This window comes from Panthera pardus, unplaced genomic scaffold (genome assembly GCF_024362965.1).
Source record: "Panthera pardus isolate Hobbes unplaced genomic scaffold, ASM2436296v1 HiC_scaffold_22, whole genome shotgun sequence".
Taxonomy (NCBI): Eukaryota; Metazoa; Chordata; class Mammalia; order Carnivora; family Felidae; genus Panthera; species Panthera pardus.
The window spans coordinates 55,383,701-55,411,454 of NW_026526788.1; the positions used below are offsets into that span (position 1 = coordinate 55,383,701).

At 39.8% G+C, this 27,754-nt stretch overlaps 1 protein-coding gene across 8 annotated transcripts in view; it reads left to right on the plus strand.

The window, feature by feature from the left end:
- The first annotated feature begins 1,207 nt into the window (after positions 1 to 1,207).
- The window catches only part of LCOR (ligand dependent nuclear receptor corepressor), a 140,448-nt gene continuing 113,901 nt past the window's right edge, over positions 1,208 to 27,754 (plus strand). The window contains exons 1-3 of one of the 8 annotated variants that reach the window (XM_019458978.2): positions 1,237 to 1,349; positions 2,380 to 2,453; positions 2,762 to 2,826. In XM_019458978.2, the coding sequence (XP_019314523.2) occupies positions 2,781 to 2,826 (46 nt within the window). In that variant the 5' untranslated portion in view covers positions 1,237 to 1,349; positions 2,380 to 2,453; positions 2,762 to 2,780. Of the gene's footprint in view, positions 1,354 to 1,792; positions 2,094 to 2,379; positions 2,454 to 2,761; positions 2,827 to 27,754 lie in introns of those variants that run through there. The other 7 variants (XM_019458977.2, XM_053909783.1, XM_019458979.2 and 4 more) reach the window with 7 other exon arrangements.

The window sequence follows — 27,754 nt, forward strand, 5'->3', positions numbered from 1 at the left end:
CCAATGGGATTCTTGCAAGTATTTAATGACTTTGTTTTACCTACTACAGTAATTAAAATTAAGTCTTCATGTTTAAATTTAAATATCTAAAAGCAGGAATGCACCATCTTTAAGCTTAAACCCAAAGGTGAGGAGGAGGCCAGAATCCTAGGGTATTGGGCTTATTGGTAAAGAGGAATCTATTTTCCATTTAAAAATTTTGCTTTTCTAGTCAGCCCCCGCTTTCTCCTTTCGTTCCATTTTCTCTTTCTTTCCCAAATAACAGCCAAGTAATTACGATCAGAATTGTTTAAACGGAACAGGTAGCGTCCTAAGTCCTGGGACTTAATTATCCCAGGTTTTCACCTGAAAATCTCTTTGGTTACTGAAAATATTTCTCGAGCCTTTCTTGAAATATGGAATTATGCTATTTTCCAACACTCTGCTTTACGTATTGTTAATTTAGCCTTATTTTGAAATACTATTTTCACCTTAGTACGATTTTCTTTAACTTCTCTCCACACACGAGGGGTTCCGAATATCGCCACTTTGAGAATTTCGCCTATGATCAATCAGCCTTGCTAGTAGAAACCTCCTCGTTTTTCGTTTAATTTAAAACGCCTGGTTTCCATTTTTACTGTGTTTACGAACGTTGCCCAAGACTTCCAATGACTTAATGAACTACACCCTTCTCACGTTTTACAACTTTGGGGCTATGTGATTCCACGGGCATCCGGGCATTTACTCTTAACTCGGCTTCTTTAAGCAGGCTCCCGAGAGGAGCAGTTTCGGCCGAGAAGTTTAGAGAAGCAGTTACCACGGAACTCGCAACAGTTGGTGTCGGGCGATAGGCAGGTTAGAAATGATAGCTGGGGCTAGTTTAAGAAACACAAAGTCCAGGGAAGGGAGAGGAAAGGGCAGCCGTGGCCTTGGGGTACAGTGCGGAGGCGGTGCAGGGTCGCGGTGGAGGGGGGGGGCGCGCGAGTTCCTGCTCCCGGAAGGGGCATTCCTGGGCCGCCAAAGCAGGCGGCGGCTGCGGCCAAGGAACGCAAGGACCGCAGTCGAGCGCCCGCGCCGTGCCAATTGCTGGGTCGACGCACTGCCAGTCCGCCCCCGGGACGACGCCGGGGCCACGGCGAGGTGAGGCCGGCCCTGCCCCCGCGCCGCCCCCGGCGGGAGGCGCGACGCCCAGGCCGCGGGTGCGTGCGCGGCCCCGGGCGACGCGGCTGGGCGTGCGCGGGGCCGCGGCGGAGGCAGGGCCGGGCGGGCGGCAGAAGATGGCGAGGGTGTGTAGGCGGCAGCAATGCTCCGTTGAGAGACGCGGCTTTCGGCAAGAACTGGACTCGTGGCGCCACAAGCTCATTCACTGTGTAGGTGAGACCCTCCCCCTGCCGCCTCCGGCCCTCGGGCCGCCACGCCACCGGCTGCCCCGGACAAGGGAGGGAGCCGGGACAGAGGGAATTGCTGCTCCGGCCCGCCCGCCCTCTTTGGCTCGGGCGTCCCCCTCCCCCACCCCCCGGAGTGCGGGCGCGCGCGACCTCCGGGCGGGCTCTCCCCCGCTCGGGTCTGAGCGCGCGCGCCAGCCCCTCCCCTCCGCGCGCCTTCCCCGGGGCGGGCACTCGGGCGGGAGCGCGTGCCCCCTCCCTCCCCCGCCTCCCCTTTTCCCCGCCCGGCGGCCCGGCGCCGCCGAGGGCTTATTGTGGAGACTCGCCCCGCGGCGCTGCCGCCTGACTGGGGGCGCCGCCTCCGGTCCTGCGGAGCCGGGCGCGCGGGGGGGGCGGGGGGGACGGGGGCGTGCTGGGCCCTGGCTCAGCCCCCTTCTCTGCTCTGGCCGGCGCCTTCCCCCTCCTGCGCTTCCCCTCCCCCACGCACGGCGGCGCGCGCCCCACTCCCCGCGTGCACGCGCGGCGGCGGGCGGGCGGGCGCCCGGCGCTCGGGCGTGTGCGAGGCGTGAGGTGGAGATGGGGGCGGAGGGAGCCGGAGCTGTCACAGGCCCCGGGTCCGCCTGACCGAGCCAAGTAGGGTGTCATGGCCGCGGGGGGCAGCGGCTGCACTTCCTCTGCGGGCGGCGGTGGCGGCGGCGGCCGGGGAGTTAATCCTCGACGCTCGGGTCGGTGTGTGTGTATTTGTGTTCGGTGTGTGCGCGGCGGGGAGGAAGGGGGTGGGACCGGTCCGACCGGGAAGCTGGAGCGGGGGTCGCTCTTGTCCCCTTAGGGGATTTACCGGAGCCGCCGCCTCGCCGAGAGCCTCGCCGCACCCCCCCTCCCCCCGCCTCCCGGGCCTCGGGTGGCTTTTTCCCCCACGGGCAGGAGGGAGTGTGGACGGGGGCGCCCCGGGAGGGGCCGGGCGGCCGAGCTGCGCCTCTCACACTGTGTGTTTTGTCTGTTTTTCTCTCCCAAGGTCCCGTTTCCCTCTGTGCGGCGGCCGGCGGGACCATAAGGGCTTAACTCATATATTTAACCCCCCTCCAAAAAGTAAGTGGCCCGTGTGGTGTCTCCGCTCCGCCCGCCGCCCCCTAGCCCCAGTCCATCCTTGTGTCTGACTCTCCTGTCCTCCAGCATTGTTATTTCCCCATCTTTGCTTCTGTGCTGCTGCTGTGTGGGGAAATGCTCTCTCGTGCTTTTCCGTCCCCCAGGCCCAGTTCTCGGGGAGGCGCAGAATTCCAGCCCCTTCCTCCCCCTCTCCCCCCGTGGGGAATATTCTTGGGAACCAGGTCTTCCACAGCAGAATCTAGGAGATTTTGTCCGTTCGCTCGGGCCCCTCATCCCCTCCTTCCCGACAGGGTTTCGTTGGAAGGAATTATGCAAATCCTGCTTTCTGGTGTCCATTCAGCGGCAATTTCATGCGGTGAGAAGTTCTCTTTGTTGTGCGAGGGGGAGAACAGACACTGATTTAATAGACATATCTGTTGGGGGGAAGGGTGGAGGGGGTGTGGAGAGGCTCAGTTTGGAAGAATTACAGCACTTGGTTAGCTCAGTGTCTTTGTGTTTGAGCTTTCTGGCTTGACAGGAGGGTATGTCCTTTACAGTGTCCCATAAGAGATGTTTTCTGTAATAGATTAAAAAGCAAAACTGAAACTTTAAGTAAGTGAAACATAAGGTAACCTTTACCTAGGGAATGTAAGCCCTTCCATCTCTGCAGTGTTTCATTATAAGGATACATGTGAATTTTGTTAAGAATTTAGACTGTAACGTCAAAATTAACGTAGGTAACAATGCTTTAAGGTATCTGATATCACTTTGGTTGTCCACAGGTTAAAAGTACATCTTAAAACGTGCCTGTGTAAGTAATAAAGGCACGAATCAATTTTTTGGTGTAATTTGACCTGTGGATATATTTAAAAATTTTTTTTCTGCCGATCCAAGCCTACCTCTGCCCTCTAGAAAGCCTTTTGGTTGTCATTTATCATTTATTCTATTCTGTCTCTGCTTGTGTTTTTTCAGACCTATCATACGTTTGCTAAAATTTTATGTCAGATGAAGCACTTTATGAATTACTTATTAGTTGTAACCATCATATGAAAGGCATGTGGCTTTTGAGAAGCGTGAAATTAGTGAATTTTCAGAATTGTGAATATACTGAAATCATTTTGAAGACTTTTTCATGTTTTTGTTTCACTTTTTTCATGATTTTTTCAGTGGGGCTTTTTAGGTTTTAAAAGATTACTGTTTTAAAAGTTAGTGTTAGTTAAGATGGTTTTAATGAGTTGTTTATCTTATTCTAATTCTGTTTGCTTTGAATCCTTGCCTTCTGCCTCAGGCTCCCTTTTTATCCGTCCTTGCTAGTGTTTGTGGTTACTTACTGCTGCTTGACAGGATCTTTTTTTTTTTTTTTTTTTTTTTCTTTCAATGACTAATAAAGTCTGGTAAATATCTGAATTGAATATCAAATTTTGATTCATTTTTTGAGGGAGGATTTTAATCTGGTCATCCGTTTTCTTAAAGCATAGTTTTAAATCCAAATTTCCACTTTCAATGTAGTAAAGTTCAGGAGGTATTTAAAGTCCAGAGTGCAGAGCAGTAATACACAGTTGATAGTCTCCCAGCTAAAATCAATTGGGATTCATATTTTCTTTTTTATTATATGTAATTTCTTTAAGAGAAGCGTTCTAAGTAAATCAATTGTAGTGTTAACTTTCTATACTTAAAAGGGCCAGCAGTGATTCTTAGTGCAAAAGGCAACTACTTTGTCACTAGCAAATGTAATAATTCCTCGTTTCCTTGTTTATTTTAATGAGATTGGTTCTGAACAGTTAACCTTCTATGTGATTCTGTTGACTGATTGTCTTAGTACTTTAGGGTCATTTGGTTTCTAAATGGTATTTAATTGGTAGCAATCTTTGGGTTAAAAATGAATTCTCATTTATTTCCAAAATCAAATTCTTCTATTTTGGGGGGCTATTTGGTGGGATGCATTGAGATTGTGGAGGTGTTTTGTTTCTATTATTAGGTTTCACTTGTATTGGAATTAGTAGCAGTTTCAGACAGTGATTATGATCAAAATGGATATTTGGTAACCAGGTGATTATTGAGATGTCCTCTGGGACTTTGGTAGTCCATATTCCAGGAAGATTGAGGTTCTCTCTGCTGCTTGGTGTGTTGTAAACTATTGCTTGGCTGCTCCTCATCCTTGCTGTATTCTCAAAAAGCTCTTCCCAGTGTAGGGAAAGTTTTGTTGATTTCAGGTTAGCTCTGGCTTGGCTGAAAAAGGATAGCATAGTAAATCTTTTTAACTTACACAGTCGTTTCAAATTGTCCTGATTCCCTCAAATGTGCTTGTAGCTGGAGCAGTTAGTTCTAGGAAGTGTCTGAATAATGGCATTTAAAAAACATTTTTTAGCCTTACGGGGCTACACTGGATGACCTGTAGTTTCTTTCAGAGAATTAAGCATTCATCGTGTGTGGGGACTTGCCACTTCGGAGCACCCACCTAATTCTGTAGCTGCTTGTATTAATGCTGTTTTTAGGAATGAAAGGCAGTTAGGTGAGTACTTATTTGATTTAAATTTGTACCTGACACTGGGTAGACAAAAGTATTGGGTAAGCTACCCTGACCTTCAGGAGCTTTTAGTACATAGAGAAGATCTGGTGTATTCAATAATAGTACAAGGTAAAATATACCATATTGTTGCGCAAGAAAGTTCTAGGAGTGTTTAGAAGTGAAAAATCTCTTGAGATGATATAGGAAGGCTTTATGAAGAGGGTGGCAAATTTTTGCTTCATTTTGATGTGATGGGCATTTCTTTCATGAGAAACAAGTAAAAATGGCAAATTTTTTTTTAAATTTAAACTGTTTAAGTCTATTTAAACTACAGTCTGTGATTCATGTAGCGGATGTATAGGTGATAGTTTTGCAAAGGTAGGGTGTAAGGTTTTCTACTGCAGGTTAAAGTGGGGTCTCTTTGTTAGGCACCTTGGGGTTTATAATACATTTCTGTCCTTAGTTCAGAGGAGGAATGTTTCCTTTATTTGAGGATTCCCTTGTGGAACTCACCAATGACTATAAAACAACTATATTGTTTTTTAAATCACCTTAACAGGGATGATATTGTTATCCAAAACAGTGTCTCTTCTGCATAAACTCTTTTGGAGGCTATACTTTATTTCATCACACAAAACCTATTTTTGGAATTGCCTAAAACCAGTGGTGTGTGTATGCTTTGAATATCCTTACTATTGACAAATTTTCATCCTTAGAGGGTGCATTTGGTATTTGGAAACAGTTGAAAAGTATTTTTTTGTGGCAAATAAAGGTGTATGTGAAGTAACAAGATTGATTTTCTTTCCTGGTTTGCAGACTGGCTGTGAAGCTCAGCAAAGGGGTTTGATTTGTTTTGATATGCCTCAGAACTTCTCTTTTTTTTTTTTTTTTAATTTTTAATTTTTAAGTTTTTTTTTTTTTTTAATCTCAGAGAGAGAGAGAGACAGAGCATGAGCGGGGGAGGGGCAGAGAGAGAGGGAGACACAGAATCCGAAGCAGGCTCTGAGCTGTCAGCACAGAGCCGACGTGGGGCTCAAACTCAGGATCCGCGAGATCATGACCCCAACCGAAGTCGGACACTCTACCAACTGAGCCACTGCGCCCTTCTGTTGATTCTTAATTCTTTTATGTCTACCCATATGCTATATGGAATCTGGACATTGGATAGATGTGAATAAACAAAGCTGTTGTTTTGTAGTTTGAAGTTAAAAATTTACCATCACTAACCTCCAAATTATCTTTTACTCTTTGTGAATATTTAAAAAATCTTTTTACTATTCCTTATAGTTGCACATTGCTTTTGGGATTATTCCAGAGTGAATTATTAGCTCATTTTATTGATTGTCTCTTGTCTGCAAGAAGTATCCCAAGTACAGTGGCTCATACCCTGAATTTTGTTTTCAATTGACATATAATTTATGTACCATAAAATTCATTCTTTTAAAGTATACAGTTCAACGAATTTAGTTTATTCACTACATTGTGCAAACATCACTAATTCCAGAACACTTTTCAATACCCAAAAAAGAACCCCCATACCCATTAGCAGTCATTTTCCATTTGTCCTGTGCCTCAGCCATTGGCATCCCCCAGTCTACTGTCTGTTTCTGTGGATTTGCCGATTCTGGACATTAAATATAAATGTAATGATACAATACATAGCCTTTTGCGTCTGGCTTCTTAGCATGTTTTCAAGATTCATTCATGTTGTAGCTTGTATCAGCACTTATTTAATTTTTTTTTTAATGTTTATTTATATTTGAGACAGAGCATGAGCATGAGCAGGGCAGAGGCAGAGAGAGAGGGAGACACAGAATCTGAAGCAGGCTCCAGGCTCTGAGCAGTCAGCACAGAGCCCGATGCGGGGCTCAAACTCATCAACTATGAGATCATGACCTGAGCCGAGGTCAGATGCTCAACTGACTGAGCCACCCAGGTGCCCCTCACTTTTCTTTTTTATGGCTAAATAATATTGCATCGTGTGGACATACTGTGTTTATCGTTTATCAGTTGATGGGCATTTGAGTTGTTTCCCCATTTTGCCTATTATGAATTATGTTGCTGTGAACATTTGTTTTCACTTTTCTTGGGTCATGTGAAAACTGTTTTAACTTTTTGAGGAACTGTCAAACTGTTTTCCAAATTAGCTGCAGTATTTTACATTCCCACCAGCAACATAGGAGGATTCATTTCTTCACCTCCTTGCCAACACTTGTTATTGTCTGTCTTTTTGATTATAGTTCTTGTAGTGGGTAGGTCTGAAGTGGTATGTCATGGTTTTTATTGGCATTTCCCTAGTGATCAGTGGTATTGAGCATTTTTTTAAAGCTTAGAGAGTGACACCGTGAGTGGGGGGTGGGGTGCAGAGAGAGAGAGAGAGAGAGAGAGAGAGAGAGAATATGAATGAGAATCCCAGGCAGGCTTTGCATTGTCACAATGGAGCCTGATGCTGGGCCTGAACTCATGAACCATGAGATCATTGACCTGAGCTGAAACCAAGAGTTGGACTCTTAACCAACAGAGCCACCTCGAGGCACCCGGAGCATTTCTTCACATGCTTGTTGGCCATTGGTATATTTTCTTTGGAGAAATGTGTTTTTAGATCCCTAGCTCATTTTAAAATTGAGTTATTTTTTTATTGTTGATATATAAGAGTATATTCTGGATGCTAGATCCACATTGGTGTATGATTTGCAAATATTTTTTCTCAAAATCTCAATTTAAGAATAATTACTGATCAGGGGCGCCTGGATGGCTCAGCCAGTTAAGCATCTGACTGTTGGTTTCAGCTCAGGTCATGATCTCCTGGTTTGTCAGTTCCAAGCTCACATCAGGCTCTGTGCTGACAGTGCAGAGCCTTCTTGGGATTCTCTCTCTCTCTCTCTCTCTCTCTCTCTCTCTGCTGCTCCCTGCCTCCCTCTCTCTTTTTCTGCCTCTCTCTCTCACTCAAAATTAAAAAACAAAAAAACTTAAAAAAGAGTTACAGATCAGAAGGGAAACTGCAGTATACCTTGTAAAAGGAATAAAGTGAAAGGAGAGAACTAGAATTACTCAGAAGGCTGCTTTAACATTCTTTTCTATGAATTATTAAAATTGTGCATGGCTTTTTAAAAGTAATCTCTGTACTTAACAAGGGGCTTGAACTCCTGACCCCAATATCAAGAGTCACATGCTCTACCACTGAGCCAGCCAGTCACCCCAAAATTGTTGGTTATTTTGTGTCATAGCACAAATATACTTTGCTATCCTAATCTTCAAAATTCTTGCCTGGAATTTCTGGGGCTTGAATTCACAACCCTGAAATCGAGACCTGAGCAGAGATCAAGAGTAGGATGCTTAACTAAGCCGCCCAAGTGCCCCCAAATTCCTGCTTTTCTACAGTGAGGGTTCATATATCAAGTTCACATAATGTGGCAAACCACATTATTCAAATCTGTTCTGTACTTGAGTTTTAGATAGTAAATAACAAAGAGGGAAACCTCTGTATAAATATTGTGTCTGAATTTATTGTTTCTAAGTTTGAGTAGTGAGAGAAATCTATACAGTAGCAGGATTTTTGAAATTTTAGATTGCATTAGTTGGTTGCGTTTTATGAGACTCCTATTCGATGGGTTGTATTTATTGTAAGTTACTACATGATTTTATTTTCTGGTGCTAAATATTTTAAAAGACTGTTTTGAGTTTTGTGATTAGCGTCAGTTTCTCAGATTTTTGAGTTGGTTAGATATGGTATCATAAAGTGTCAAGTGTAATGATGTCTTAAAGATGAAATTGAGGGGCATCTGGGTGGCTCAGTCAGTAAGTGTCTGACTCTTGATTTTGTCCCAGGTTGAAATCTCATGGTTTGTGAGTTTGAGCCCCGCATCAGGCTCTGCACTGACAATATGGAGCCTGCTTGGAATTTTCTCTTTCTGTGCCCCTTCCTTGCTTGTGTGTGTGCGCGCTCGCTCTCTCTCTCTCTCTCTCTCTCTCTCTCTCTCTCTGTCTCTCAAATAAACTTAAAAAAAAAGGGGGGGGGGTGAAATTGAGAAGCTTAGAAGTAGGTGGCAGAATTAGTCTGAAAATTGTTTACTTAATGGATTGTGAGGGGTATGTTAGGAAGGCTGTATGGTTGACACCTTGTAATTTTTGTCTTTTTTTTCCCCCTTTAGTTCCACATGCTTATTTATCTTTTGTTAAAGAGAAATATGGATTCTTTGGATTTATCACATAATCAGTTTTCTGAATGTTATGCAATCCAAGGAGGTTATGTGGTTATGTGTAAAGTTATGTGTAAAGTTAGGAGTTATGTGTAAAGCCAGTTTTTATTGAGTGCCCTTATGATAAGAAGTTCTTATCCAGTTTTGGGTAATGTGTATCTGAAAATTAAAAAAAAATTTTTTTTAAAGCTTCATTTATTTATTTGAGGGAGAGGGAGAGAGGGAGGGAGGGGCAGAGAGAGAAAAAGAAGAGAATCCCAAGCAGGCTCCACTCTGACAGTGTAGAGCCAGACACGGGGCTCCATCCCACAAACAGATCATGACCTGAGCCAAAATCAAGAGTCAGACGCTAAACAGACTGAGCCACCCAGGGGATCCTGTGCATGTGCACGTGCGCTCTCTCTCAAAATAAATTAAAAAAAAATAATAGTTGGGAAACATTGAGTAACAACTCTTGTTGAAACAATCAGGGGATTTCCCTTAGCATAAATGCTTCCTTTTACCCACCGAAATAATTGTATGATATTTCAGTTTTTGAAATATTTACCTAACTTAACAGGTAAAAATAAAACAGAATTAAACTCTTCCAGAAGCAAACTTTTTCTTTAACTTGCTTCAGTTGCTGTTGGAAGTTACATAGTAGTTTTCTGTCTCTGTTACACATCAAGACTTATTTTGGGGTTATAGGATGTGAACACCATATTACTTCATGAGAGCTACTGTTATTGGAAAACTATTGTGTGATGAGCATTTTCATTCACATTGGTAATACTAGATAGTCTGTGACTGTTACTTGGTATCTCTGTTAGCTTTTCATAAAATCTGAATCTTTTTTTTTTTTTTTAACGTTTATTTATTTTTGAGAGACAGAGACAGGGCACGAGTGGGGAAGGAGCAGAGAGAGAGGGAAATACAGAATCTGAAACAGGCTCCAGGCTCTGAGCTGTCAGGACAGAGCCCGACGTGGGGCTTGATCTCAAGAACTGTGAGATCATGACCTGAGCCGAAGTTGGAGGCTTAACCAACTGAGCCACCCAGACACCCCATATCTGAATCATTTTATCATCATCATAAATAAATGGCTATTTTGTATGTTTTTCTTAGTGACTTTTTTAGAGGTTTCCAGAGAGTAAAGGCATGTTCTACCTCCCCTAAACTCATCATGTAAAGGGGAAGAAAAACTAATTTTAAAAGGATCTATAGGGTGTATCTTGCTTGGTGAAAGAAAATCCTACATGTGAAAATGTGACTTTACCATAATGAAATATATTTTATTTTACAACAGAATTCACATCTAGTTTATAAGTAGCATGCTCCACTAGTATGTTTAGAAGTATTCGTTTAGGGGCCCCTGTCTGGCTCAGTGAGAGGCGCATGTGACTCTTGATCTCTGGGTTGTGAGTTTGAGCCCCATACTGGGTGTAGAGACTACTTAAATAATTATTGGTTTATACAAATTTCAAAAGTAAGTGTACAATGTATGTAGAAGAGAGAATTGTTGAGTTTGCTAAACTAAGATATGTTGGATGATCCTGTTTTTAACATTTTTGTTCTCTCATTTGTATGGGTATTTGTGGGCCCCTGCCTGAATCCTTCCCTTCCTCACAATCAATGTAGGCATATATTCTAGGTCATTTGTAGGTATTTACCTCTGTATTTCTGTTCTCCTGCTCTTTTTCTTTTCATCTTCTAGATGCATGATTTGCCAAAGGTAGAAAGGATGCTAGAACTTGTTTTCTTGTTCAGCCATATTAATTACAGGGAAAAGAATTTTTAAAAAATCTTTCATTGTGGAAAACTTCAAACATATACGAAAGTAGAAAGGACAGTGAATACCCCAGCTACATCATTTAATGGCCATTGTTTTATTCCCACTGGATTATTTTGAAGTAAATCCCAGGCATCATATTTACTGTTGAATCTTTTGTTGCACCCTTTTTAAAAAATTTATTTATTTTTAAATTTACATCCAAATTAGCATATAGTGCAGCAGTGATTTCAGGAGTAGATTCCTTAGTGCCCCTTACCCATTTAGCCCATTCCTCCCCCTCCCACAACCCTTTTAGCAACCCTCTGTTTGTTCTCCATATTTAAGAGTCTCTTATGTCTTGTCTCCCTCCTGTTTTTATATTTTTACTTCCTTTCCCTTATGTTCATCTGTTTTGTATCTTAAAGTCCTTATACGAGTGAAGTCATATGATATTTGTCTTTCTCTGACTAATTTCACTTAGCATAATACCCTCCAGTTCCATCAACATGGTTGCAAATGGATTATCTTGCAACCTTTTAGTATGGTCTCCCTCTTCCCACCTCCCATCCCCAATGTAAATTTAAGGAAATAAGGTATCTAAGTGTAGTGGAGACAAGTTTTTGTTCTTTTACTGTTTTTTATTAATTTAAAATTTTTTTAATGTTTATTTTTGAGCAAGAGACAGACAGTGTGCAAGCGGGGAAGTGGCAGAGAGCGAGGGAGACACAGAATCCGAGGCAGGCTCCAGGCTCTGAGCGGTCAGCATAGAGTCTGATGCAGGGCTCCAACTCGTGAGCGAAGATTGCAAGATCATGACCTGAGCCGAGGTCGGATGCTTAATTGAGCCACCCAGACGCTCCTACTAATATTTTTTAAAAGCTAACAGATACTGAGCTTTTACTGTGCCAAACAAGATCCCTTTGATGTTAGTATCTGTTTTACAGGTGGAGAAACAGATTTGGAAAGATTAAGGGTTTCATTCATGATCACTTAGCTAAAGAGTGGTAGACCCAGGATTGGAATTCAAAAGCCTGTGCTCTTTAATCTTTTTTTTTTTTTTAAACATTTATTTATTTTTGAGACACAGCATGAACAGGGGAGGGTCAGAGAAAGAGGGAGACATAGAATCTGAAACAGGCTCCAGGCTCTGAGCTGTCAGCACAGAGCCTGACGCGGGGCTCGAACCCACGGACCGTGAGATCATGACCTGAGCGAAGTCGGACGCCCAACTGACTGAGCCACCCAGGTGCCCCCTGTGCTCTTTAATCTTAAACATTCAAGCATATGCCCTTCTTTTAGATTTTCCTATTTGGTTCCACCAAGTTGTCCCCTCTTTCTTTGTTTACAACTACTGATTGCTTATTTGATTTATATTACATTAAAGAATTAATGGTTTCTCTGCCTGCAGTCTTACCATAAATGGTAACATAATTTCTCTTCCAGTTCTCTGTCCTGGAATGCCTTTCCCCTTTCTCTTTAGCATTATCCTCCTGTTTGGCTTTTCTTTTCCTTCTTGATTTTTTTAGTTTTGTCGGTGGTATTCAGAGCTAAGTAGGTTTCTACAGCTGAGTGTTTCCACTGGCTTAGTTTTTCTTCATATGTTGCTAGACTTGGCCTTTCTTCACCATTGGCTGAGATTTGAGCATAGGCTGACGAGAGGAAAGGCAGCAAAGTCCCAACAATCAAAGTGATACTGATTCTAGGCCTTCAGTTTGATGAGGCTTCCATGTGGACTGGCCTTGTTCAAGGCACTTTGAAGTTTGTAACAAAAGCCTTACAGTAACAGTGTGTAGGTGTCTGGCCTTTTCTTCTATACATATCCTTCCTAGAAACCTCAAGGGTTGTGGGAAGGGCAAACAGGGTAAAGCAGATTGGGATTCTGGATTCCTGGATTTTAGTCAAATGCCTTCTCAGTTTTAACCTCCTGTAATTTAGATTTGATGCAGTTGGCAATAAATATTTTTAAATGTGTGCTAGAAAGGGAAGTTGCTGAGTTGTGTATAACTACTGAGAAGGAGAAGGAATGATTTGGCAAATTTTAAAAATAATACACTGTTTAGGGGGTGCCTGTATGGCTCAGTTGGAAGAATGTGCAAACTCTTGATCTCAGGGTTGTACGTTTGAGCCCCACGTTGAGTGTAGACATTACTTAAAATCTTTTAAAAAACACTCTGTTTTGGTAATTCAAACATCACTGATCTTAGATAGAATTCTTCGTTAATAGATGTAGGAAGATGTTATGACAAAGGTAATTGGGAGAAATTCCCATCAAAATAAAATGGGAAGCTCCTTGCCTTCACTAAGAATAAAAAATGAGAGGAATGGGAATGTTTGTGACTGTGTCCCTGTGTTGAAATGAGGCTTTTTTATTGCATGATTAATGGTATAAATTCTAATCTTGTCATAAGTGTTAGGTAATGTGAATTTTTATTCAGCTAGTAAGTGGACAAAGTTTAATTTGTATAAATGAGCATTGATTAGCTTATCCTGATCACAATACGATGGTATTTTAATTATGGATAGGCAATAAGAAGTTCATAAATCTTTGTGATTAGTTACTGAAAAAAACTTCTAAGTTGGTCATTTTTCTATGAGTGTTTAATAAAGTCTACGTCTTTTAAAAATGACTTAGTTGGGGCGCCTGGGTGGCGCAGTCGGTTAAGCGTCCGACTTCAGCCAGGTCACGATCTCGCGGTCCGTGAGTTCGAGCCCCGCGTCAGGCTCTGGGCTGATGGCTCGGAGCCTGGAGCCTGTTTCCGATTCTGTGTCTCCCTCTCTCTCTGCCCCTCCCCCGTTCATGCTCTGTCTCTCTCTGTCCCAAAAATAAATAAAAAATGTTGAAAAAAAAAAAAAAAATTAAAAATGACTTAGTTAATATATCACCTTTGTTTAATGGCCGGAGTACTAAAATTTTACTTATTATTTACTTATTGATAAGTTATCTTTGACAGTACTGTTTTTATGATACTATGTTAGCTACTCTATCTAGATTGGTTTCTGTTCTGGAAAGAGAATACATCAGGATAAAAGTAATAATATGGGTTAATTTCCAACAGTTTTTTAAGAGGTACTAGAATTGTGCTCTATTGGGGCGCCTAGGTGGCTCAGTCAGTTAGGCATGTGACTTTGGCTCAGGTCATGATCTCGTGGTTTGTGGGTTCAAACCCCGCATCGGGCTCTGTGCTGACAGCTCAGAGCCTGGTGCCTGCTGCGGATTCTGTGTCTCATTCTCTCTCTGCCCCTCCCGCACTTGTGCTCTGTCTCTCTGTCTCTCAAAAATAAATAAATGTAAAAGAATTAAAAAAAAAAAATTGTGCTTTATTGACTTTTTAAAAGACAAACACATATGATTAAAGTGATAGTTATTTTCCATGTGAGACTTGTACAACTATTGGATTTATTAAAATAGATTTTGGAATGTTAAATAGACCTATACGAGTCAGAAACCCACATATATATATCTATCTTCTGAAAACAGTTTCAAGACTCATTGCTGTGGCTACCAGTGCATAATCTTATCTAAAAGATAACATTCCTTTTGGTCCCTTTCTCCTTAGGCAAAGAATTTCTGTTTAATCTTAAATGACATGTCCATATCAAAGATTAGTACATTTTATTGGTGAAACGGAAGAATACATTCATAAATGGGTGAAAGAGGAGAGAAACTAGAATTTTCCACATTAGGTGAGAAGATAGGTAGGAGTTATCAGGAGCTATAAAACTTGGGGCTTAATTTTTCTAAGAAAACAGTAGGCCACCGTTTGCAGTCCAACCTGAATGAGTTGGTGTTGGTTAAGACTGTTAAACTATTGTGGGGCACCTGGGTGGCTCAGATGTCGGACTTTGGCTCAGGTCATAATCTCGCCATTCGTGAGTTCAAGCCCTGCGTTGGGCTCTGTGCTGACAGCTCAGAGCCTGGAGCCAGTTTCAGATTCTGTGCCCCCCCCCCCCCCCTGTCTCTCTCAAAAATAAGTAAACGTTAAAGAAACTGTTAAACTACCAAGAAGTTTAAATTATCCATAGATTTTCAACTTTTAAAATCAAGAGAATGTGAATTAATGGAGAAGAGTTTTTCTAGTGTACTTTTATAAACTGACATTGTAACAATGACAAAGGACCAGAGATATTAATGACCCAGACAATTTTTACCCTTTTTTTCCTTTTCTAAGGATTTAAACTTTACTTTGGAAAAAGTGGAATGTTTGTTCTTGTTAAATGATTAGTAAATGATTATGTGTTACCTCTCAGATATTGTTTCTAGGGGCGCCTGTGTAGCTCAGTCGGTTAAGTGTCCAACTCTTGATTTTGGCTCAGGTCAGGATCTCACAGTTTGTGGGTTTGAGCGCGGAGCCTGCCTGGGATTCCTTCTCTCCCTCTCTCTCTACCCGTCCCCTGCTCACATTCTTTCTCAAAATAAACATTAAGAAAATTGCTCTTAAAAGTGTATAAAGATGTTAAATATACCTCTGATAATTATTGTACCTAAGTCAGCCAATCCAGATTTTGTCAGATACTGTTTAACAAGTAATCCAGATGAAGTCAACTGTTTGAGGAGTATGAATATATAAAAAAGGTACAGAATAAAGGTTGTATTAGGAAACAGGAAGGAAGGATCTGTTGTTAAATCATGTTCCTGCCAGCTTCTGGTTTTTGTGACTCAAGAACAGAAGTATAAGCAATAATAGTAATGATACTATTGCTGTTATATTTGACTGGAGTATGAAAACTTTAAAACTTGATGGTTAAAGGATGTTTGTTCTCAGCAGAATATATAGGATCTTCAGATGTTTGTTCCACTAATGCAACCTAGGATTCTACAGAGAATGTTCTTTTAGGAACGAGTACCTTGCTTTTTCATGATAGTTTTCATGCATTTTTCTTCCCTACTCTATATAGCTCCATCTTTTCTTTATATTTCTTTTTTTTTCATGTGATAAAATAATTCGATACGTTTGGAGAAAAGCATCAAAATAAGTAAACTGAATTTTAAAATAAATGTACATACGTACAGATTCCCCTTTCTTATCTGAAAGTAGTGCATTCCTGTGAAACCTTCTGTAAGCTAAAATGGTGTAGAGCAAAGAAGCAATTATCAATTATTTATGTAGAAAAAATTTTGCGCATTCCCAGACCCAAGAAATAACCTCTCCTAGGTTTTTCTGATAACCTAGGATGCATCTTGTTAATGGATACAAAAAATACATTGAGATTAAGCCCAGACGCTCACAGTTCAAAGTTATGGTGGCTTGATGCTGAGTGTAGTGTAGGGGAGGGAGCTTGGTGCCATTCTAGCTGCTCAGGGTACACATTGCCTCTGAAACAGCTCGCTGGCGAAATGCTGACTGACCACGGTTTCACTTTCTGCATAAAAGTGAGGTGGTGTAATGCAAACTCTTAAAAAGTGGGAGATACGTGTATTTTAGTCTACAGATGAAACATATCTTCAGAAGCCCATGGAGGTAAGAATGACTTTAGAAGTAGAAACAATGGTGGTCATAGTTAGAATGACATTAACTGCAGAGTTCAGTAATGAAATATACATATATTCAATGAAGTCTTTTTCCTTTTTAGTGACTATTTTTTGCTCTATTTGCATCATGATTTACGTGAAGCGCATAGTTTTATTTATTTTCTTACGTTTATTTATTAGAGAGAGAGAAAGTGAGCGTGCGAGCAGGGGAGGGAAGAGAGAGAGAGAGAGAGAGAGAGAATCCCAAATAGACAAACACGAGATCATGACCTGAGCCAAAATCAAGAGTTGGATGCTTAACCGACTGAGCCACCAAGGCACCCTAAACAATTTTATTTTCGTATAATACAAATAGTTTTGTCTCTTCTGGCTTTTTTTTTTTTTTTTTTTAACATTTATTTATTTTTGAGAGACAGAGTGTGAGCAGGGGAGGAGCAGAGAGAGAGGGAGACACAGAATCGGAAGCAGGCTCCAGGCTCCCAGCTGTCAGCACAGAGCCCGATGCAGGGCTCGAACTCACAAACTGCGAGATCGTGACCCGAGCCGAAGTCAGACGCTTAACTGACTGAGCCACCCAGGCGCCCCTCTTCTGGCTTTTGTCTACAGTTGCAACCTTTTTTGAAGTTAACCATTGAGTCTTTTTTTTTTTTTTAAACACCAAATAATATGAAGAACATTTGTACTTGTAGAGAAAGTACATCATGTACAAAAATAATTTTAGACATGAATTTGCATGCTTTTCCAATATTAACCAAGTATAGCTAATCCTTTAAAGATTGTATCTTAATGGGATGGAAGAGGTTGTTAAATGTATTTTGCATTGACAAGTTTAATTCTTCTTATCTTTTCTCTGCTTGTTTATCACATTTCTAAAGCCCATTCTGGAAAGCACTTGCATATAACAACAAAATGTGGCTTTGAGTCAGGCTGACCTGGATACAGATTTTCTTCACACTTAACCAGCTATGGGTTGTAGAGAGAACTAATTTTAGTTCATTGTTATATGAAGTAGTATTAATAGTAAATACTATGTAGGAGGGTTGTGAGAATTGACTAAGAGGCAAAGACCTTCATCTTTGCTTACTAAATAATAGATCACTTGAAAGAAAGCTGTTGAAGCTGGTTCACAGAATTTGCTTTTTAGGCATAATCTTAAAATTATAGTTTCTTTTAAATATTTTTGTAATAAAAACAATGATTCTTCTCTCTGGAATTTAATTGCATTGTGTTTGGTCTATTTGAAACTTTAATATATTTACAACTTCTGTGTAATGATTTGGGTAATGGCAATTTCCACATCATTATCACATTTATTGTTAGATTCTATGGGATAGGGTGGCAAAAATACTCATTTGTTTGCATTTTGCCAACTAACAGAACAACTACATACTTTTTCTTAGTAAAAAATAGTTCCGTTTAGGCAGTGGTGTGGAATGGGAAAAACCTGGGGCAAGAGCACTAGGTTCTGATACAAGTATGACTATAGCTGTGTGGTTTTGAGGAAACATACTTAATCTTTCTGCATCTTGGTTTCCTTATCTATAAATAAGAAGGTCTTGCAGAGCCTTCTAATTATAATGTTTTGAGAAAAATTGTGTTTTTCATTGTTGAATACCTACACATTCCATGACAGAACAGTTGACATGATGGTAGGAAGTATTGTATATAATAGGGCTTGAGAACTAAACTAAATTATGTCCTCAAAGATGTTTGCCTTATAAAATGTTCATGAGAATAAAGGCTGTTTATTCATCTTCAAGGACAAAGGATGTGTAGGGAATGGCCAATAGCTCCTCAAACTCATGCAAAAATATAGAACTGGTTTTTCTCACTAAGAATATATAGCTACTTACTCATAAGGTGGGAGAAAGCCTCATTTAGCTAATGATAATTGTATCTGTATTTTTCATAAAATGCAAATGCAGGTTTTTCTTTTAATACAGTTTTCCATAGTGGCTGCACCAGTGTACATTCCCACCAGCAGGAGTTCCCTTTTCTCCGCATCCTTGCCAACACTTAACTGTTTCTAATTTTGATAATTGCCATTCTAACAGGTGCAAGGTGATAGCTCTTTGAAGTTTTGATTTGCATTTCGTGTATCTGTTACCCATCTATATATTTCCTTTGGAAAATTTTTTTTTTTTTTTTTTAAATTTTTTTTTAACGTTTTATTTATTTTTGAGACAGAGAGAGACAGAGCATGAACGGGGGAGGGGCAGAGAGAGAGGGAGACACAGAATCGGAAGCAGGCTCCAGGCTCTGAGCCATCAGCCCAGAGCCTGACGCGGGGCTCGAACTCACGGACCGCGAGATCGTGACCTGAGCTGAAGTCGGACGCTTAACCGACTGAGCCACCCAGGTGCCCCTGGAAAAATTTTTAATTGGGTTGTTTGGGGGGTTTTTCTTTTTGACTCCGGAGCTCTTTTTGTATTTTGGATATTAGCTCCTTTTCAGATACATCATTTGCAAATATTCTTTCCCTTTCAGTAAGTTGCCTTTTCACTTTGTTGATGGTTTCCTTTGTTGTGCAGAGGCTTTTTAGTTTGATGTAGTCCCCATCTTGTTTGTTTTTGCTTTTGTTGCTTTTGCTTTTGATGTCAGATTCAAAACAAATCATTGCCAAGATGGATGTCAAGGAGCTTATTGCCTATGTTTTCTTCTAGGAGTTTTATGGTTTCAGATCTTACATGTTAAATCATTAATCTATTTTGAGTTAATTAAAATTTTTTTTGATGTTTATTTATTTTTGAGAGAGTGCGCGCACAAGTGGGCGAGGAGAGGAAGACATAGAATCCGAAGCAGGCTCCAGGCTCTAAGCTGTCAGCACAGAGCCTGATGGGGGCTCAAACCCACAAACTGTGAGATCTTGATTTGAGCTGAAGTTGGATGCTTAATGACCTGAGCCACCCGGGCACCCCTGTGTTGAATTAATTTTTGTGTATGGTGTAGAGTTGTGGTCAAGTTTCATTTTTTGCATGTGGTTGTCCAGTTTTGTTTTTTTTTTCATGTTTATTTATTTTGAAAGTGAGAGAAAGCACCTGAGCTGGGGAGGGGCAGAGAGAGAGCAAGGGAGAGAAAGAATCCCAAGCAGGCTCTGTGCTGTCAGCGCAGAGCCCAACGTGGGGCTCGATCTCACAAACCATAAGATCATGACATGAGCCAAGATCGAGAGTCAAGATGCTCAGCCCACTGAGCCACCCAGACGCCCCAGTTGTCCAGTTTTTCTAACGCTATTTATTGAAGAGACTGTCCTTTTCCTATTGTATATTCTTGGTTCCTTTGTCGTAATTTAATTGACCATGTATACATGGGTTTATTTCTGGGCTCTCTATTCTTTTCCACTGATCTGTTTTTATGCAAATATAATACTGTTTTAATCTGTAATAAACTTTTTGTAGTATAGTTTGAAATCAAGGAGCATGATGTCTCCAGCTGTGTTCTTTCTCAGGATTGCTTTGGGTATTCAGGATCTTTGATAGTTCCATGCATACTTTAGGATTGTTCCGTTTTTGTGAAAAATGCCATTGGAATTTTGATAAGAATTGCATTGGATCTGTATATTGACTTGGGTAGTGCGGACATTTTAACAATACTAATTTTCCCAATTAGGAGCTTGGAATATCTTTCTATTTATATCTTCTTCAATTTCTTTCATTATGTTTTTCAATATACAGAGATTTCATTTTCTCGATTAAGTTTATTCCTAGGTTATTTATTCTTTTTGGTGCAGTTGGAAATGAGATTGTTTTCTTCATTTCTTTCTGGTAATTCATTATTAGTGTATCATTATTAGTGTATACAAATACCACAGATTTTTATGTATTTGTATTCTGAAACCTTACTGAATTTATTCTAACAGTGTTTTGATGGAATCTTCTGGGTTTTCTATATATAACATGTCATCTGCAAATAGGGACAGTTTTATTTCTTCCTTTCCAATTTGGATGCCCTTTCTTTTTTCTTAATTGCTCTGACTAGGATTTCTAATACTGTGTTGAATAAAAGTGGTAAGAGTGGGTGGGCATCCTTGTCTTGTTCCTGATGTTAGAGGAAAAGCTTTCAGCTTTTCACCATTGAATATGAAATTGGTTGGTGGCTCATTATGTATGGTTTTTATTATGGTGAGGCATGTTCCTTTTATACTTGATTGTGAGTTTTTATCATAAATGGATGTTGAGTTTTGTCAAATGCTTTCTCTGCAGCTGTGGAGATAAGATTTTTATCCTTCATTTGTTACTGTGGTGTGTCACATTGATTTGTGGATATTGAGCCATCTTTGCAAACCTGGAATAAGCCCCACTTGATCATTGTGTATGATTCTTTTAATGTATTGTTGAATTCAGTTTGCTAATATTTTGTTGAGGATTTTTGCATCTTTGTTCATCAGGGATGTTGGCCTGTAGTCTTTTCTTGTGGTATCCTTGTCTGGGTTTGGTTATTAGGGTAATGTTGGCATCCTAAAATAAGTTTGGAAGAGTTCCCTCCTCCGTGTTCATTCTTTTTTGCATGTTACAATTCACCAGTGAAGCTCCATGGTCCTGGACTTTGTTCATTGGGAGGTTATTGATTACTGATTCATTCTCCTTATTAGTAATCAGTCTGTTCAGTTATATTTCCTCATGATTCACTTTTGGTAGGTTGTATGTTTATAGAAATTTATCCATTTCTTGTAGGTCACCCCGTTTGTTGGAGTATAATTATTCATAGTAGTCTCTTATGATCCTTTTTATTTCTGTGGTATCAGTTACAACGTTTTTCATCTCTAATTTTATTTGAATCCTCTTTTCTCAGTGAATCTAGCTAAAGGTTTGTCAATTTTATTTTTTCAAAGAACCAGCTCTTTGTTTCATTGATTTTTTTTTTTTTTTCATTGAAACAGTCTTTATTTTCTTTATTTTTTTGCTCTACTCTTTGTCAGTTCTTTCCTTCTACTAACTTTGGGCTGTGTTCTTATCTAGCTCCTTGAGTGTACAGTAGGTTGTTTATTTGAGACTTTTCTTGTTTCTTGAGGTAGGCATTTGTTGCTATGAACTTCCCGTTTAGATCTAAATTTCTTTTAATTTATCCCATAAATTTTGGTTTCTACATTTTCACTTTCTTTGTTTCAAGGTATTTTTTTTTCTCTTTTGATTTCTTTGACCCATTCGTTGTTCAGTATTATGTTGTTTAATCTCCACATAATTTTTGAATTTTCCAGTTTTCTTTGTGTAGTTTCTAGTGTCCTACCATGTGGTTGGAAAAGATGTATGATATGATTTCAGTCCTCTTAAATTTATTAAGAATTGTTTTGTAGTCTGTCTTGGGAAATGATCTGTCACATGATCTATTTTGGATCTATGTGCACTTAAAAGAATGCGTATTTTGTTATTTTTGGATAGCATGTTCTCTAAATATCTGTTGAGTCCATCTGGTCTAATGTTTCCTCATTGATTTTGTATGGATGATCTGTCCATTGATGTAGGTGGGTTATTAAAGTCCCCTATTATTATTGTATTGCTGTTTATTCCTCTCTTTAGGTCTGTTAGTATTGGCTGAATATATTTAGGTGCTCCCAAGTTGAGTAAGTATTTACAAATGTTTTATCTTTCTGTTGGATTGACCCTATACCATTCTGTAACATCCTTTGTCTCTTATCACAGTCTGTGTTTTGTCTGATTTAAGTATAGCTACTCTACTTACTTTCAGTTTCCATTTGTATAGAATATCTTTTTCTATCCCTTCATTTTCAGTGTGTGTGTGTCTCAAGTGAGTCTCCTGTACACAGAGTATAGATGGGTCTTTTTGTTTTGTTTTTTTTTTAATCCATTCAGCTACCCTTTGTCTTTTGATTGGAGGATTTGTTCCATTTACATTTAAAGAATTACCAATAGGTATGTGCTTACTGCCATTTTTAAATCATTTTCTGACTATTTTTGTAGTTCCTGTCGTCCTTTTTTCTTTTCTTGCTGTCTTGTGGTTCATGTCTTTTAGTGATATGTTTATATTACTTTCTGTTTTGTGTATTACAAATTTTTGCTTTGTGGTTACCATGAGACTTACATATAACAACATATAACAATCTATTTTAAATCGTTAACTTAAATTTGATCTCATTTTAAAGCTCAGTATTATTCCTCTCCAACATTTTGTTTCTGATGTCACATTTTACATCATTTTCTCTTGTTTATCCCTTAAATAATTATTGTAATTGTAGTTATTTTTACTGATTTTTGTCTTTTAGCCTTCATATTAGCTTTAAAAGTGATTACTCCATTACCTTTATTATATATTTACTTTTTTAATGAGATTTATCCTTTTTTTTTTTAATTTTTTTTTAAATTTTTTTTTTAATGTTTATTTATTTTTGAGACAGAGAGAGACAGAGCATGAACGGGGGAGGGTCAGAGAGAGGGAGACACAAAATCTGAAACAGGCTCCAGGCTCTGAGCTGTCAGCACAGAGCCCGACGCGGGGCTCGAACTCACGGACCGCGAGATCATGACCTGAGCCGAAGTCGGCCGCTCAACCGACTGAGCCACCCAGGTGCCCCGAGATTTATCCTTTTCTTGTTACTCATTAGCACCCTTTCTTTTCAGTAAAGAATTCCCTTTAGCACTTCTTGTAAGACCGATTGAGTGGTGATGAACTCCTTTAACTGTGGCTTGTCTGAAAAGCTCTTAATTTCTCTTTCCCTTCTGAATGAAAACTTTGCTGGGTAGAGTATTCTTGGTTTGAAGTTTTTTTTCAGCACTTTGAGTATATCATGCCACTTCTTCTGGCCTGCAAAGTTTCTGCTGAAAAATCTGCTGGGTATTCCCTTGTGCATAATAAGTTTTTCTTTTACTGGTTTTAATAGTTCCTCTTTTTTGTCTTTAACTTTTGACATTTTAAAATGTCTTGGTGTGGATGTTTCTCTTATTTGGAACTCTCTGGGCTTCCTGAATCTGGATTTCTATTTCCTTCCACCGGTTAGGGAAGTTTACAGCCATGATTTCTTCAACTCTGCCCCTTTCTTCTGGGAGCTCTGTGATGTGAATGTTAGTTCGTTTGATTTTGTCTCATAAGTCCCTTGTGCGGTTTACTTTTAATTTTTTTTCTTTCTGCTGCTCTAATTGGTGAGTTCCATTGCTTTGTCTTCACATTGACCAGTCCATTCCTCTGCTTCATCTAGTTTGTTGTTGAATCCTTCTACTGTATTTTTCAGTTCAATTATTTGTATTCTTTAACTCTATAACTTCTGTTTGGTACTTATATTTTCTGTCTCTCTGTTGAAGTTTTCACTGTGTTCATGCATTCTTTTCCCCAGTTTAGTGAGCATTTTTAGGACCATTTGAAATCTTTATCAGGTTAATTACTTATCGATGTTAATTATTAAGGTTTTTTTCTAAGGTTTTTGTGTTGTTCTTTTGTTTGGAACATATTCCTCCATGTCTACATTTTGCTTGGCTCTCTGCATTGGTGTTTATACATTAACTGAAGCAATCACATCTTCTACATCTTCTTGAAGTAGCTTCATGTAGGAGATGAACCCTGTTGTTCAACCCTCCTCAGCTCTTGGTTATTTCCCAAAACTTGGTGCATGTCCAAGCAGCCTATCATAGTTTTCTTCCATTTCCAGTGGTTTAACAGTATGCTCAGATAGTAAATTTGTAATGATAATAGGAATACATTTTATTTAGTTAATATTACCAAGTCACCTTCTTACATCATGAAAGTGTAGAAATTATTCTTTTCATGGACCTACCACCATAAGATGATGTTTTCAGTTATTTATTGCCACAGTCATGCTGCATATCAAATGATAATGAAACTTTAGTGACATAACTGGAAGCATTTATTGAGTTCAGCTGATCTGGGCTAGGCTTCCTCATATAGTCAGCTGTGAGTTGATTAGGCAGCTCTGTTGGACTGGTTAGGCTGGACTTGTTCCATGTCTGGCTGATGTAGGTTGATATAAGCTGGGATGACTACGGTGAGTAGACTCCGTTATTCTCAACTTTTGGCAAAATACTTTAGAACCGTGGCATGGCAAAAGTACACAACTGTACAAAACGAGGAATAAGGAAGCACTTTTTCAGGTCTCAGCTTGTGTAATATCTGCTAATACCTGATTTGCTAAAGCAAAATACATAATTGAGCCCAAAGTCATGGTGGGAGGTATTATAAAGTTACATGGTAAAGGGAATGTATATATGGAGGGATGAAGAATTGGAGCCATTTGCAATCTAGTTTAGAAAACATCAGTTTTCACTTTTTCGTATGAATATTTGTGGCAGTAGGTATTTGTCAAGCACACAGTATGTGCCTAACAACTATTTTTCTTATTTAATACGTACAGTTAGCCTGCAAAGAGTGTTTGTTTGTTTGTTTGTTTGTTTGTTTGTTTTGGTACTGTGAGGAAGCAGAATTAGAATGATTAATGATTAAATGAGTCACAAATGTGATGGAGCTGGTGGTTTGAATTTGGGACTGCAGAGTCTGTATGCTTTCACATGGTTATAATCATGTAAATTATGTTTTTAGTCCCCCACCCCAATTTTTTCTCCCTTATTTTTGGGAAGAACTGTGTTTATAACTTTGTCTTCTGAGCAACAGTCTTGTTTTTGTTCTTTCAGAATCTTTCCCCTCTTTTGGTAGTGGCATCTTGATTTTCCTTTAGGGAGTTAACCTTTCATAACTTTCTTGAGTTCCATATGGTTTGGATGAGTCTGACTTCCTTATGTGACTGATGCCTGCCCATTGGTCACAGTGAGTAGTGAGCGGTTCAGGGATCAGCCTTGAGACTGGCTAGTGGTGTTCTTGGGAAAGAGCTCTCTTTTCTGTGGGGTAGCTAATAGCCTGTAAGCAAGAAGCAGCTTACAGGGAGAGCCTGCCTGTGAGTGAAGCAGTGTGCCCTTGTTTGAGACAAACAGTGATTCATGGAGGGAGAAATACTGCTGTATACTTGAATCCAACTGCATGAAGGGAACTCTAAAAAGCCTACTTGATCCAGTAATTATCCTTTTTTGCTATGGCCCTTTAGGTTTGATTTTTTATCAGAAGTCCTAATACTGTATTTAAGTCTGGGAAGATTATATCCCTGGAAGCGGGACAGAACATGAGTAGCTTAGTATAGGTAAACAATGTAAAAAGAAATTCTCTGGCTTTATGGAAATGGGGAGGGCAGATGATTTCACTAGGATGATACTATACCAGAAAGGAACATAGGATACAGCACGGGGATGATCTACTGAATTCAGTAAGTTGCAGAAAATGGATTCACAACTGCAAGGCAGTTTCTTCTTTCATCTTTCTTAGTGAATTCTTTAATCATCTTCTTTAAAAAAAAATTTTTTTTTTAATGTTCTTATTTATTTTTGAGACAGAGACTGAGCATGAGCAGGGGAGGGGCAGAGAGAGAGGGAGACACAGAATCCGAAGCAGGTTGCAGGCTCTGAGCTGTCAGCACAGAGCCCGACGCAGGCCTCGAACTCACAGAGTGTGAGATCATGACCTGAGCTGAAGTCCGATGCTTAACCGACTGAGCCACCCAGACACCCTTTAATCACCTTCTTGAGTACCAAGTACGTTATTAATATATAGTGACCATTTGGGTGTTGAGTTTATTTATCTTATATATTCTTGGTTATTTCTATTTCATGAGACCCTTAAAACAAAGGAACGGTGTTAAGATTATTGGTTATGATACCAGGTCAACCCACAAACATGATTTAAGTAAATTGTGAAGAGTTTAAGTAGTGTATTCTTGAAATAATAAGAATGGACATCTAGTCCCAACATCTTTTTGTTACCTAAAAATGTTGAAATCTTGTATTTTAATGTGCCTTTATCCATCTGTTTTATATCTGTTATCACATGTAATTTAATTCTTATAATAATCTTACCAGGTGGGTATTATTTTAACGTTATAGATAGAGGGACATCTGTGTAAATTGATGTTGCTACAGATTTATGGTGTTCAGCCTCAACCAGACCCTCATCCAGCACTGGGATTTTTGTGTGTGTATATTCTTGTTCAGCTTCTGCAGTTTACTGTAGTAGCTTTCTTTTAGCCCCTGTGTACTCATACTTTCTTCTCAGCTGATCTTGTCACTTACAGAACAGTGAAAATTGAAGTTATCCAAAGTGAACTCTCCAACAGTCTCCTCACCCCAAGGACTACTTGGAAAACTTGAGAAAAGTAACCTACCTAGTGTTGTTTCAACGCATTACTCACTTGATGAAAACCATTGACCTTTCTGTAAAAATTGAAAATTTGGGGCCCTGATTCCAAATCTCAGGGATGGCATGGGAATCTGTATTTCTAACAAATACCTCAAGTGACTCTTAGGCACACTGAAGTTTGATTCCCATATAGAATAAGGTTACTTTAATTTTTTTAAGTTTATTTATTTATTTAGAGAGAGAGCACGCATGCATGAGTGGGGTAGGGGCAGAGAGAGAGGGAGAGAGAATTCCAAGCAGGCTCCACGCTGTCAGCACAGTCTGATACAGGACTCCAACTCCTAAACTGTGAGATCATGACCTGAGCCAAGATCAAGAGTCAGACACTTAACCACCTGGGCCACCAGGGTGCTCCTAGAATAAGGTTACTTTAACCAGCATGTAAGACCCTCCAACATCTCTGATACTAGCCTACTATTTTAGTCTCAACTCTGTATATCCCGCCCAGTCACCACCTTAATCCCTCAGGTCCTCTTACACAAAATATAAGTCTTCTTGTAGTGTGCAATGCGCAAGCATTATTATACTGCTTTTTTACCTTCCCTTTCTTTCTCCAGTTGTACCTCATCTAGTTTGAGAGACCTTTGAATTCAGTGACATGTTCTGTTTTTCTTTATTTTTTGAGTACTTGGCAGAGTGGCACACAATGGATGCTCAATAAAGATTTGTGGAAAAGGTAGAGAGTAGTACTTGACATATAACAAACTAGACAAGTGACTAAGAGTTTTATCTGTAGTGATTTAAGTTATTTAAGGAAAAACAAAATTAATATGAGAAAGAGGGAATGTAGATATTTTGGACACAATATGTGGTACCCTTAATGGCTTTAGCACGGTGATTTTTTTTTTTCAATACATGAAGTTTATTGTCAAATTGGTTTCCATACAACACCCAGTGCTCATCCCAAAAGGTGCCCTCCTCAATACCCATCACCCACCCTCCCCTCCCTCCCACCCCCCATCAACCCTCAGTTTGTTCTCAGTTTTTAAGAGTCTCTTATGCTTTGGCTCTCTTCCACTCTAACCTCTTTTTTTTTTTTTTTTCCCTTCCCCTCCCCCATGGGTTTCTGTTAAATTTCTCAGGATCTACATAAGAGTGAAACCATATGGTATCTGTCTTTCTCTGTATGGCTTATTTCACTTAGCATAACACTCTCCAGTTCCATCCATGTTG